We start from the raw sequence: 15,086 nt of genomic DNA, 5'->3' as shown, positions 1-15,086 counted from the left end.
CGTTCTTCGGAAATAAACATTCATTTATTTCCACACCGTAATCCCTTTACTGCGCAAGACGACATTCACACGCATTTCGGACCTTGTAAACTCGTTTAACTGCGAGTAACAGTTGGATCGTAACTTAAAATAATTCCGGCAAAATCGGCTGACTCACAAAGTGGGCGGGGTCGATTCACCCTCACTCGAACTTTTCCAGTCAGGCATTGGAATTCCGTTGCCCGATGTAAATTGTAATTCAACTCGATGTACTGTACACCAGGAGTGAAAGTTTAAAAACAGTTACCGTGGAGAGAAAAACAGTATCATTTATTTGATTTGATGTGATTTTTTTAAATTCCTAACGCGTATCGCTTAACCACGCTTATATGAACTCGTAGGAGAGAACGTTGAGCTTGAAAGAGTGTCACGAAGAGAGACACCCCGGGTTGCGAGCGAACACGAAGAGCCGATCTGCAGCTGGTAATGATGCATTAATGATTAAGTGCATAAAGTGCTTCTGCTCCCGGATGCATGGTAGATAGTGTCTACTTTTCTTGTTGGTTTATCTTTGCATGCTCCGCTTAAAACTGACTGTTATATACAAACCGTCGACGTATATTGTTCCGGTTTCAGTGATGATTGGACTCAATGGACGAACACGTTTTAGGGTTTTGTTAGAGCGAGAAAATAAAATGGAAAAATTGCCCAACTCGCCGCCGGATGTATTAAGCAGTTAAATGCGTCGAAATGTACTATTTCCCCTCTGCTTTGCCAGCTGGAAAAATGGGCTACATTCAAAACGACATCACATACGGATGTGCATAAAATATACGACATGCATAAAGTGAAATGTGGAAAATATCCAAGAGTGTCGTCTTATGCAATCACATATTTCTTGCTAAGATCGGAAACGATGGAATAAAATAAAAACAAATAATTACTTCAAGCATTTACACCTGTCTGTTACAGTATGGGTAGAACTATATTCAGAGAGGTATATCCTCAACGCGTTATATACGTACGAGGGCCTTGGAAACCGGTGTGACGATTCTCGGATTTTGTAAATCAGAATAACGCTTTCATCGACGTCCATGTCCTACATTTTACTGCCCAAAGATATATTTTCGATGTTGAACATGTTCTCAATACTAAATGCAGTAAGTGATAGAAGGTAGATAAATGGTGGTTTTGTCAGAGGATAGATTAGAGAGTTTAATGCATTTGTACAAAGTGTGAGACAACTTAATATAAAAAAGAATCTAGAAAAACATGAAAAAGCCCTTCTGAGATTGAATGTTGGTCCCCACACATAAACCCTGGTAGTTATGTGTTTACAACGTATAATAATATGCCGTAAGCATGACTATTAAGTGTGTCACCTCCTGGAAAGATGGTCACGTCCACTACAAATGAGAATTTCTCGACAACGTTCCAATTCATCACAAACGTTAAGGCGCAACAATTACCACCAGGGCATTTATGGGTCAAGCCATGTGGTCGTAGCGGAAGTGGAGAAAGCAGTTAACTAATACCTTACTCACTTACTCTCGTTAAATAGGGTTTTAAATAGAAACAGATATGAAAAGTTAGCTGTACATGTTGAAAACAAAAGTCACCACTTCCTGTCTTACTACGAATTTACCAAAAAAAACTTGTGTTTTACATTTTCTATGTTGAGGACAAAAATAACATGTACTTCTTTTTATAATATAAGGTTAGTACGAAAATACCTCAAAGTATGCACGAAGACAGTACAGCGGCAGTATCGATCGACGCTCAGCGGAGGTCGATGCGACAGCGTACTGTCGGAGTAATAACCTTATTATTATACATCTTTTTGTTTCAATTCCTTCCTTCCTTCTTATTATTATACATCATGGGAATGCCGAAATCCAAAAAGTTTAGATCAGAATCAGCGAACTTCTTTGTATGGAGTCCTGTGAAATCCTGGTGGCAGCCATGTCTGTTTTTATTATTAGAGGACGTTTAGGCGCGTAATCATTCCATATTTGGAATTCGCATTTCGTAATATGGTAGGATGAAAATACCCGTAAAATACCGCAAAATTACGGCACGCTGTAACTTATGGCGTTACGGTGACAGATGTATAATAATATATATAATATTGTGTTTGACTCCTGACGCTTAGTTAACCTGACGTACTTCCCGTTATCAGCATGGGACTGCCACATTACGTTTATGGCATGGTAAACCAAACTCTGTACACGGTTGTGTATATTCACTTCATCGTCGGCAAGGGCAACTTTGAATTCTACTCAGAAGCTTAAGTCGCAAGAAGTTTTCTTTTCATTATAAATAAGAAAAACTTTGCGAAACGTCACTAGATCAACTTGAATTTAGTGAAACTCGTATTTTCACTCATTAACAGTATAACAAAATCCCCCACAGCTGCCGCGTTAAATAAAATCTACAGCTACGATGGTTAAGTCTGAATGAGTGTACATCGACCGGTCAATTCATTTCGATTCGAAAGTCGTAAATTCGAGTTTGTGCTGAATCAATTGTATGCCGCTACAATCGTTTCTATCGATTGCGGGGGTTTATCTAGTTTTCCCGCTATCGGGATTCTCAAATTGGGTGAGACAAACGACGAGAATTTGATTCTGTACGAGGCGATACAATTGCTGATTAAGTACTATAGAATCCAGATTGCCAATTGCTGAATGGAAAAATCCGTCAACTTTCTTGATGGAATAATATATCATTAGACGGAGTATTGTAATTTCGTAGAACATTTCGATTATTTAATCTGGTACTAATATTGATGAATTTTGTGATTGCTATACTTAAATATTCCACATAACTAGAAAGAACACAAACGAGATCCTAAAACTGTGACATGTTTCCCCATAGTTCTGAATTTGATGTGTCGATCGCGAGTGATCAGCTCCATACTTGTTATTAGTATAGAGTAATGTCAAATTGCGTTCGAGGTGTTGGTCTGAAAATAAACACTATGTTTATACCAGCATGACAACTCGCCACTTTCCCTTACTCCCAATAACTCCAAAATATACTTACTTATCTACACTGAGCTCGCCCATCTTCCCAAACTCAGACGCCATGTAAAGTAGGCACACTTTCCTTAGCTCGAAGTTTGTAACTCGTGCTGTGAACGTTCTCGGTCATAAGATTTATCGAGGAACTAATCGACATATTTACTGCTGTGTCATGAAGCGTTATAAAAGTAGCCTTCGCACGTTTGTATTTCTCTAAAGCTGTGATATTATAAATTGAATCAAATGTAAAGGGTAATTAAAACATATGTTCTGAGTTAACTGTTAAAACGAAATGGTTGCACTTGTCACATATGATTATACACACGATTAACTGTTTTTTTTCTCTATAGGGGTTGTCCATTGGAAATTCTGGGAAGGAAGTTTGTAAAAAAAAAAACTGCAAATTATTTGTTTTACGTCACTTAGGTTTGAGTTAAACTGCTGTGAATTGTGTGTTGTTGTTTTCGCGCAAATTTATTCGCTCAGTATAGTGATTTATTTTCGGCTTGACTGGTATTAAACTCTTTTTTTTTTCATCCACGGCATTTCACTATGTGGTGCTGCTTAAAATTAATCTCCCGTATATTTTCAATACACCCTTCCTATTAACTGCGCCCTCCAGTGACGACACGCTCATGTGACGTAAGTAAATGACAAGATGGCCGCTCAACGTTTTGATCTGCAGTCGTCCATCAATGAAGACTTTGAGACATTTCACTACACAACTAAACACAACTAAACACAACTAGACACAACTACACAATTAAACACAGTTGTCGATTTAACAATATTGCCTTCACCCAAATATGTCACTTTGTACGTCACAGAAGCCTTATCCCCAGGAGATCGCGATCTATAGTGTATTAGGCGTTAGCATTTTGAATGTCTGTCAATTCTAGCGAAAATTCTTCAGAAATTCTCTTCTTAATATTGTCTTGGCAAACGATTGATTCAAACATCCGTATACATTCGTCTAGGAATCCCCCGCCCATGTAGAATCCAAACTCACATTGGCCCTGTCGATCATTTTTTACCGTGCATGAAACAAACACAGCGTGCTAATATTCTATGGTTTCAGTGTAACGAAAATGTTGAAAAATGCACGAACACTTTCAAATTACATATACAGAAACGAATAGCACACACAAAAGCGAGAACGGGTATGGAAATTAGAACTCATTCGAAGAGGCGAGCTGAACGAAGAGCGGCTGAGTCAACATCTGTATAGGACAGAGCAGATACATTTCGTTACACAGCTGGTTATTAAGCGGGAAAACGCATCAAACCACACTTAGTCGGCTCAGCTTAATCACTAAAAAACGTTCTGAATATCGTATGGCAATATTTTTTAATCAGAAAATGCGTTTGTCATCGAGCGACTACATCACCACCTGCCATCGTTACTGCTAACAAATCAATACGATTCACTTTGCGATATTATTCTATATGACATGAGGGTAAACTTTTACTCCCCACTACGATCTACTGTTAGTTTTCTGTTCTGGTTTGGCGCTCTTTGCGTCGTGCTACTATTAGCGAATTTGTTTGATTAATCCACTGACAATTCCAAAATAAGCGAAAAAAAAAAATAATGCATATTTGAATTGGAAGGTTTTATTAAAATGTATAAGGTTAAAGGTCTCATTTCTACTTACTCGGAGGTATAAAAAGAAATCACGTGACTAGACACAGCGCGGCTGACTTGATTATTGAATACGTGTCTGTAAATACAGCACTAATTAGATGTTTCAAGTTTGTTGGAAAGGCTTGAACTTGGGCATGCCGGGCGCTATCTACGTGAAAACAAAAACCGTGGAACTTGTTTTGATTGACATTCAGACGACAGGGTGCCGTCTTTCGTATCGTGACCCTTGGGAGAAATGTGCACTACGACGCCATCTTATCACACTATTTGAGTTCACTATTCATTCATTCAGTGATCTATAGTCAGTATCTCCCGGCGCCATGACACCAGCGGTTTTCAAATGAGCCACAGTTTTCGAAGTATCACTCACACCAAACAAATGAGAGCGTTGAAGCGTGGTGGTCGTCGCGCAGCGCGTGTTCGGATTTCATGTAAATAAACAATGTATTTTACAAGCGTTGTATACGTCGTATGAGTCCCATATCGAACATGACGCGGCGTGACGACCACCGCTCTTTAATTTCCGCGTTCAACTAATGCTGGGAGATGGACATGCGCACATGAGTCGTGTTGGGGATTATTTCCCAACGCGCGCTACCTCCCCTGTATCAGTGTACGGTATTGAAAATCGTTGACCATGTGGGTTAAATCTACATCAATACATTCATATGTATCTGTAGTTTATATTGCTATTCAGAGTACATCAGTATTCCCTGCGGCTTGTCTCCGATCATAATCATAAAACACGTCATGTTTGAGACGTACTACTAGTCTCTTGTATTCTAGGTGAGGACGCCACAATTTCAAATATTTATGGGGAAAGAGATTGCTACATCTTCGTACCTTTTTGTCAATCTGAAACCAAAATGTTATCGCGATATTACCCTGACTGGGCCACCCACCGGCAAATTGGACATACTTAATTATGTTAATTTCTCGACCAATGATTGTTCCGGGCACATTGCGCCGGAAACATATAATACTATCTTTTCCATTCGTCTAACAACGTCACGTGAGTTATGCCCGAAAACTCCAAACTCGACAGGATTCAGCAAGCTGTGACCTGAGGCGTTTTGTAGTGTTAGCCAAAAATGGGAGGACAAGTATTTCTCAATGTTACAGCTGAATTTCTGTGGTTCTCGTGGCTGGTATTGACGAGTCGTGTGTTGATTATATGTACCAAATCATTTTAGGTGTGCATAAACGACCATCACATTGTCTGTCGATCAAAACGAGGCATTGCTCGTTACGAGTTGTCAACAACCTGAATCAACTACATTTAATGATGAGTAGATTGTCTAAGTTTTTTAAATACATATGTCACTATTCTCGTTAAATATAGAAGCCGGCGAGTGTATTGCGTCTAATATATCTCATTCACTTCTAATAAAACACACTTCTTCTTTCCCCTTTCGTTGCGTTTGAATAAAACAAGCTATACGTCGTTGGGATGCGTAAATTAGATTCGTTAGCGCGTGTGGATATGATTTAATTAGGGCAAACTGGCCCCTTCACTAATTTGTTTGCGCAGCTTGTTCACACAAGTCAATACACTCCGGTACTATTGTGTAGCTACGGATAATGCTACGGCGAATGCGTCCGGCGTTGTGATTGACGTTTGAAATAGAAAGGTTCTCTGTCAAAAGCATGTATTGTTTTATTGTATTCCTACTCCCAATGATAGCACTTATGTGACATGAAATAGAAGAGGGTGAGTGACGGGTAAGTGTCAACGCAGGTGACAGATAACAGTGCCAGCTGAACGCTTTTTAAAAAAAGAAGAAAGGCGAACAAAACGTAAAAAAATGTACATTGCAATTATTGTATGTGCTTATATCCTTTCATGAATTTGGAAGTGAAGTGATTTGTTTTGAATCAAAGAAATGTGTATCATACCGGAAGCAGTATGTTCACGTGACGTGCGGGCTGAATAATACAGTCGGCAACGTTATGAAAATGTTCGAGCGATGTGAATGTTTTTTTTCTTTCGCGAAACACTATATCAAAACATATACTGGAGTATACTGTTATTGTGTCATGGTTTCAATGACTAACTAAATGAATGGATGCCTAGTACTAGATCGCACACGTACGCATTCTATAACATTAGTATCTGCAATAAAAAAAAACACAGCAGCTCCCACCGAAAACGGAAGACGCTGCTGTACGCATTCACGTATACTGACGTCATATTCAAATTAATGCAATAAACGTACCATACACGTTTAACAAAATGCGTGTATCTCATAGTCCTTGCAGTCCAAATCATCCAAACCTTGCCATATCCGCAACGATATGTGTTACCCTTTCTTACTTTGTTACTTTCCTTTTTTTGATTATTATTATTATAGTTCAGAAACAAGTATACTAGTCAAGTTGAACTGTTGCTATGATACTAATACCCCAAATAAGGTGCACTGGGTTACGTGGGTTCACGTATATCATTGCAGCCTATATTCTTTTAACACTGCCATCGTGACAAACAAGAATCATATGATATATAAATTTAACAATATCTAATCAGTCGATATTATCTGTAAATTATTACCAACGCACGTGCTCGGCTGACAAAAGAAAGTCAAATGCCAATCATTGCTCACAATATACGTTGTACTGTCGCATTTACTGTACAGAAATCACAGTAACCTACTGCTTAATTAGAAACGGTGTCACTGTAATGATGCTTGGTTGAACGTGGCCAATGAGCTAACATCTCACTCGTGCCGATGCCTATTATACAGCGTTCGTGTGTTTCTCGCATTTGCTTCACGGGGCTAATCCTTATACAGCAACGGGGCGTTCCTTTTGATCAGCTGTGAGCAAATTGTAACTTGAAGAAATACACTGCAATAGTGTCAATATCGGAACCAAACGTGCGGAACCTGGTATTGTGGGAACAAGAAGAGATTGTTTTCCGAGCACGTTGTCTCTCTATTAAAATAATCATTGGTCGATGTTATCGATTGTCAGAAAATGGGTTCGGTGATTGCACTAATTGGATCAGAAACCTGGGGACTGGCAGATTTTATCAAGCAACGTTTGCGGTTGTGAACAGTTAGCGTAATCATGTAAGACATTCGCTGACTTGTATTGAGCACGATCACCACGAAGCCTATCATCTACCATCAGTGTATCTTTACTCCTCAAATGTTTGCTTAGAATAAATGCATCTGGTATACTCGGATGTCCATGTAAGCGGTTGACAGTTAAAAACTCTAGGGTAAGGGGAGTGTATGTATCGAAAACAAATAACGACTAACTATATATGCCTAGAAAGTGATTCCTCAAACCATATGATAAATGTTATCAATGCCTACATTTTGAGTACTAGGTCAAAATTATCTAAGTTTCAAACATTATTTTACTTTCAGACGATTGTTAATTATAGTGGAACGCGACAGTACCGCATAAAACAAACTGCTGTTACATATGTGAATTTTAGAATTTAATATAATGCAACTTCGAGCAATATTGATAATTAAACGTAATATTTATTTAATACGTATACTTATTGTATAAAGGTCGTCAAATTTTGGTCATAAGCAAATTAAAGTCATGAAACCATATGTTCAATATCATAATACACCGTATGTAGAGTCAATGCGAAGTTACTTTTTACAATGATTGTGATTGGCTACCAGACCCTGAAACCTAACAGTCAGACCAATCAGAGAGCAGCTTTTTTCTCGACGTATCAAAACCTGCTTTTGTGCTTTGACTCAACTATATATATGTGGAGGAAAGCATCGTGTTCACAATGACGTTCAAACTAAATACATAAGTGGCTGACAATTCGCACTCTATCTGTCAATACTTCTCTTCGGAAATAATGACCAATTATACCGCATATTTCATTCCTAAGGTACGTTGTGTAGGTGGGGGTGTAATTGACAACGAGAACTTCACGATATCTCATTATCATATCTCACCACGTGCGTCTACCAATATAGTACATGGTTATTTAAGAGTCAATATGCAGTTACTTACAAAATTCTACTAGATTGGTAACTTAAACATAACATCTGTTAGACCAATCAGAGAGCAACTTTTTTGACGTATGAAATACTGCCTTGTATATATGCTTCGCCTCAACTTACGCGTCGTATTCTAGTCACGCCAGTAACTCGTAGATGTGTTCCGAAGTTGATTAATAACGTGCACGGCGACCAGCTTCGAATAACCACGATTATTGCACAATGTAATCTTACTATGATAATCCCGAATACATGTATTATATTTGAAGTAGCGTGGACGTTTAACAGTGCTGTGAAACGTCGTGATTGTTGCACAGCGTGTATTCGAATCTAAGCAAACAAACCGGATATTTTACAGACGTTGTGATACGTAGCATGGGACCAATGTGATGGTAGGACAGTATTAACTGGGGCGCTTTAGAGTTTGGTGCAAATGTTTGTTACTTTTTTAGCATTAGGAGAATACAATACCAATACCTTTCATGATAACAAAATTATTATACATCTGTAGTCGTGTCACCGTACGCGTAAACTACATCATGACAAATAATTGTAAAATCATAGTACTGCTAACAAAGAACGAAAAACAAGGAAATAACACCAAAATGTACTGCGTGTGTGACTCGAATCTACGCTCGCGCACGGCACCAAATCGCCGATCATCGCCGGGACGTCACGGCGCGTATTCGATGTTATTTCCTTGCTAAGCTACACGTAATGTTGCGTTATTGCACGGGGTATCTGAATCCTTCCTTATTTGGATAAGTGAATTCCAAATATGGAACGATTACGTGGCATTTCCAAAATGATTCTTTATTGCCCGTAGTTCGGTTAACTCTGCTAATTAAAGTTCGAGTTACTAAATGTTAATGTTCAATAAAAACAAAATAATAGGTTAATTGAACATCGAGTTACAATTTAGGCGTGGTTTTGCAAAAGTGGGCGTGATTTCTGAAATATGGGCTTGCTCATTTTTGTAACTCGATGTTTTCGTAACTCGATGTCCGCAACTCGAACAATTCAGTATCTCAAAATAATAAGTGTAATCAATATATTATTCATTAATTAATATATGATACATAATCAGAAAATACACTCTTACACTAGACCAAACACGCAACTTTCGTATATGTATTGAAAAACAGAAATTACTCTTAAAACGTCGCAATCGTCGGAACGCGTAATACTCGATATGGTATCTTGCGATGTATAACAACGCACCGTGTAAAACACACTAAAATTTGAATGAGCGCTGTGGCTCTTGAAATACAACTTTTAAAGAACATACGCTTGGAAACTCTTGCTAGGAAATGACATAAATAAATAAATAAATAAATAAATAAATAAATAAATAAATAAATAAATAAATAAATAAATAAATAAATAAACAAACAAACAAACAAACAAACAAAAAATAAATAAATAAATAAATAAATAAATAAATAAATAAATAAATAAATAAATAAATAAATAAATAAATAAATAAATAAATAAATAAATAAATACATGTACACATGTACCATCCACTAACCAGGGCATCCCAGGTGTACAATACATATACTCTGTTTATACAAACAAAAAGTAAATAAATAAATAAATAAATAAATAAATAAATAAATAAATAAATAAATAAATAAATAAATAAATAAATAAATAAATAAATAAATAAATAAATAAATAAATAAATAAATAAATAAATAAATAAATAAATAAATAAATAAATAAATAAATAAATAAATAAATAAATAAATGTACCATCCACTAACCAGGGCATCCCAGGTGTACAATACATATACTCTGTTTATACTGATATATGTGCCTGAACACGATGGACAATATCGGCAGCAATGTATGAGATATCCACTCTGGCGTCAAGAGTCTGCTTATCGAGTATACGTCACGCGATAAGCACGCGAGTCGTTAGTTCATTACCAAAACTTGTCGTGCATTCACAGTGTATGGAAAATGTCAACGCATGGGTGGTTTTTGAATTCCCATGCATAGCTATGATCTCCGTCTTCCATTGAATATGCTATTAACTGAGCCATTATTGACACCTTATTAATTATGTATGTACGCATGGAATTTATTAATAGAAAGATTGTTGTCACGATACGGCTATCTTGGGAATGTAGACATCCATCCAGTCGTAGGAATCGTGTTGGTGAGATGAGTGTACCGAGGAGAGCTAACCTGACAAAACATGTCATTTTGCTCACACGATTTATCCGATGATTAAAGTTTAGACTTGTCATTCATTTCGCCTCCAAAATATCCGTAGTTTCGTTGCATGCCTGTCGAGAATAACCGCTAAAGGTCCCACATCCGGGTACTTTGTTGTCATCTGAGTATTTGTTCGATGAAACAACGCCATTCTCTGATATACATGTACACTGGTTGTTATGGTCTTAATGGTTTTGATTTTTCATTTATGATCGAATACTGTCGTGTGTCATGCAAACACAACATTTTAATATAGGGTATGTTGTGTAGAACTACATTATGATTTTACCCATGTTGCATCTTGAAGGATGAGATTTTTTTTTTGGCATTTTCATGCCCGCATTGTTTCCATTTTAAACTGCATCAAACGGAAATAACTGAGAAATTCTCGTTAAGGTAGAAGCCTACTCACAAATCTAAAAAATCTAGAATGTATTCATGTTGCAATAAATTGCAATTCTGGTCAATATAAAGGGACACTGTTAGTCTATTTTCGAGAAAATTATGCTCTACTTTATGGCGGTCACTTTGTCAGTATTGTAACGGTTTTAACATTGGTTTCCATGGTGAAGAAATTATGCCATATCTCAATAAATAAAATAACCAATTTACGAGTAATTGTGAACTTGTATCCCATACGTTGTCAGATTGTGAAATCTTTTAGGAATCACGCATGACAATGCCTGCAGAAGATGAAGGCTTATGTTAGATATAATGTTGAATAACAATAAAAGATGTTGAATGAGTTAAACTACACCCTCTCAATTTATCAGGTTACATTGGAAAGTCTGGGTACCGTTAATTTTGGTACAGGGGTTGCTTTACTACACAGTTCTGATCACATTTTAATAATACATATTGGTTAATATGAATAGCAATGTAAACCGCTTGTTTACGTTATGCCTTATTTTTCTGTTTGCGTTGTTTCGTCCAATAGCTAGACCTAATCAGAAAACGGTCCATATTTGTTAGTCTGGACGTTAGTTAGTCCACCCCAACGAGTATCTTTACACCATGCAACATAATAACTACTGTATAACTTAAAAACAAGCCATTCAAAATGACAAAGTTTCCGTCAATTTTTACTTAAATTGCTCAACATAAGACATACGATGTGTAATGTAACAATAAAGTTTGGTCGGCCATGGCATGTCAGTGATATTGTTCTGGCACAGCATTGTTAAGGCAAAATGGCTGCCAGTCGGCCATTTTGACTTCAATCTGAAAAAAAATTACGGCATCAACCATAACGTCCAATTGACTTACCATGTTTTATTGATATATGTCCATGTCTGGCTGACAACCAGGTCCGAAATTGAAGACATGATTTTGGTAAATTTCTTTGAAATTAGACCATGAAACAAATATATCTGTATATGTATGATATGATGTTTGATGTGTGTGAATAAAATCGGCCCATGCATGTCCCAGATACAGGTGCGGACGGAATTACACAAGGACGGACGACTCATCCATGATAAACATCTTTAGATTGTTGTTTAATTACAAGACAGTCTTTCTCTGGCAACAGACTGAAAATAGTTTAACTTCGAATGGTGTTTCGAGTCGTGCGTGGTGTCATCCTGAATCTCGCTTCGACAATCTATCATGGTTACGTCAGTTCTATTTTTAGTAAATCAATAAACTGCTCGGCTGCGCTTGCTCGCCAGGCACTGCGTGATACGTTATATGACTTTTAATAAATAATAACACTATCTCTGTTCTCCTTTTGCAGGGCATGTTCATCGTGGCATTTCCGTACTCCGTTCTGCATGGAGGATACTGGGCAATAGTCGTCATTGTCGGAATCGCGTATATCTGCTGTTGGACTGGCAAGATATTGGTGTACTGTCTATATGAAGAGGACAAACAGACAGGGGAGAAGATACGCGTGCGCAAGACCTACGTTGAGATAGCTGAAGAGGTGTGGGGGAAACGTCGCGGTGCACAAGTCGTGTATGCCGCACAGTTTGTGGAGCTAATCATGACTTGTATCCTGTATTTAGTTCTATGTGGCGACCTGCTGTCGAACAGCTTCAAATATTCTGGTATATCAGCGAGCACGTGGACAATCATATCGTCTGCGTTTCTGGTGCCGTGTGCATTTCTGCGCAATTTGAAATCTGTTTCCCGCCTAAGTTTTGGTTGCACAGTGGCTCACATCTTTATCAATATCATCATAATCGGCTATTGCGTTACCCAAATACCTCACTGGCAATGGGGTGAGGTCCGTCTGTTGGTTGACATCCATTACTTTCCAATAGTGCTTGGCATCGTCGTTTTTAGCTACACGTCACAGATTTTCTTACCCAGCCTAGAAGGAAACATGGAAGATAAGCACAATTTTAACAAAATGATGCACTGGACGCACGGACTAGCTGGCCTCTTCAAGGCCCTCTTTGGGTACGTTGGTTTTCTCACCTGGGGGTGGGCAACGAAAGAAGTCATCACAGACAACTTACCAAGTGACGTGTTTCGCGCTATTGTTAACATATTCCTAGTGGTCAAGGCGTTGCTCTCATATCCACTGCCCTACTTTGCCTCCGTCGAACTCATTGAAAGACACTTCTTCCAGGGACGTCCGGCGACTTTCTTCCCAACGTGCTATGCACTGGACGGCGGACTTACTGTATGGGGTGTATTTCTCCGCTGTGTGTTAGTTGTATTTACTTTACTATTAGCAATCTATGTTCCACACTTCGCACTGCTTATGGGTCTTATAGGTAGTTTTACGGGGACTATGCTATCATTTATATGGCCATGCTGGTTTCATTTGAAACTCAAGTGGCACTCAATACCATGGTATCAAAAAATGTTCGATTTTATAATAATACTTACAGGTTTAGTGTGTGGAACCATAGGTATTATTTATGCAAGTCAAGCCTTAGTCGAAGCTTACCAAACAAACATTACGACAGGTTTCTAAATGTTGTATACAGGTATATCTATGGAAACGCACAGAAATTGTTTTTCAAATCCATGGTCATTATCACTGTTGTCATGGCGACTACTGCCATGGCAGCTCTATTTGTTACAATGACAAACAAGGCAACCTGTATTTACTTACCCTGACATGTAGGCGTGAGTGGTGCCCTCGCCGGCCGAACGGCATCAGACCCCCGAGTACCGCGGAGGGTGCAACTCACGCGACCTTGTTAGGCTAGTGTCCACTCGGAACATATCTCACTACCCTCGACCCTTGAGTAACAATACACAAATATAAGACTAGGTGAGCAATAGTACGGAATAACCCAGGTGCATGTGCTTATTTTATATAATTAAAGGTGCAATATGGACGAGAACATGTATGTGTTGTTGTTTGACACTGTATGTTGATGACTATGATTTATCATGACCTGAAAGCCCTGTTCTTATAGCAGGTATTGGAGTTTTTGTATAAAACAATGACATTCTCTAATATGCATGTGCAATGGTTGTTTTTGTACGTACCAATAACAATCCATGTACATGCGCATTAGTGGGTTTGATCCTTCGTCTATGATCGTCTATGATTTTCAGTTAAATCATTATCCGATTTGGTTTACAGTATATAGTGTCGAACATCATGTTTTCGCTCACATTGCATATTAAAGGATGAGATCTTTTTCGGCACTTTCTTTGTTACCAACTCGGGTACTAACTTACTTATTTTTCTATCCCTGGGGATTATAGCGTGTAATCCCTTAGGGTACCTGTGCTACTAAACAGTGAAACACTCCTCGAAATTAACTATATCATCTCAGTGTTTAGGATAACTCAGTGTTGTTTACACAACTTGATAAATGTACCCGTTTATTTGAGTTTAGTTGATTTTTTCATCTGAAGAAACAAACAAACTTTAGTATTCATCACCCGTTAAATTCGTCATTTTTACAAACATATGTTACACAAGCATAATAGCAATAATTTGAATTCAATACTTGCATAGATTATTTGTTCGTTTATTTCAGTAAAATGTAATTTTTTCCCCTTTTAATTCTCTATGTATCAGCGACATTGTAAATACGTCTGTTATGAGTCTTGGCGGCGTGTTACTGTATATTCCAATAATATCATGTTGCTCCTGACACAGAACGTGAACTGGGGCTAATTTTATTATAATTTGTATAAATCATTTTTAGAATGTACATATGCCGGAGACGTGTAATCATTTATCTGCTTATAAGCGGGCAACTCGATCAGGTTTTCGCGAGATTTGACGAAAATGCCCTCATTTAATTCACTGACAGAGGAAATAACATG

At 37.8% G+C, this 15,086-nt stretch overlaps 1 protein-coding gene across 1 annotated transcript in view; it reads left to right on the top strand.

Annotated features, from left to right (window-relative positions):
- Positions 1-14,146, top strand: part of LOC100368932 (vesicular inhibitory amino acid transporter-like) — a 32,720-nt gene extending 18,574 nt beyond the window's left edge. Inside the window, exon 2 of the mRNA XM_006814945.3 lies at positions 12,580-14,146. Within this exon, the coding sequence (XP_006815008.1) occupies positions 12,580-13,770 (1,191 nt within the window). The 3' untranslated portion in view covers positions 13,771-14,146. The remainder of the gene's footprint in view (positions 1-12,579) is intronic.
- The last annotated feature ends 940 nt before the right edge of the window (positions 14,147-15,086 follow it).

The sequence above is a fragment of the Saccoglossus kowalevskii genome, chromosome 18 (assembly GCF_978046115.1).
Source record: "Saccoglossus kowalevskii chromosome 18, keSacKowa6.1, whole genome shotgun sequence".
NCBI lineage: Eukaryota > Metazoa > Hemichordata > Enteropneusta > Harrimaniidae > Saccoglossus > Saccoglossus kowalevskii.
Note: the sequence above shows the minus strand (reverse complement) of the source record. Positions and strands in the feature narration are given on the sequence as shown.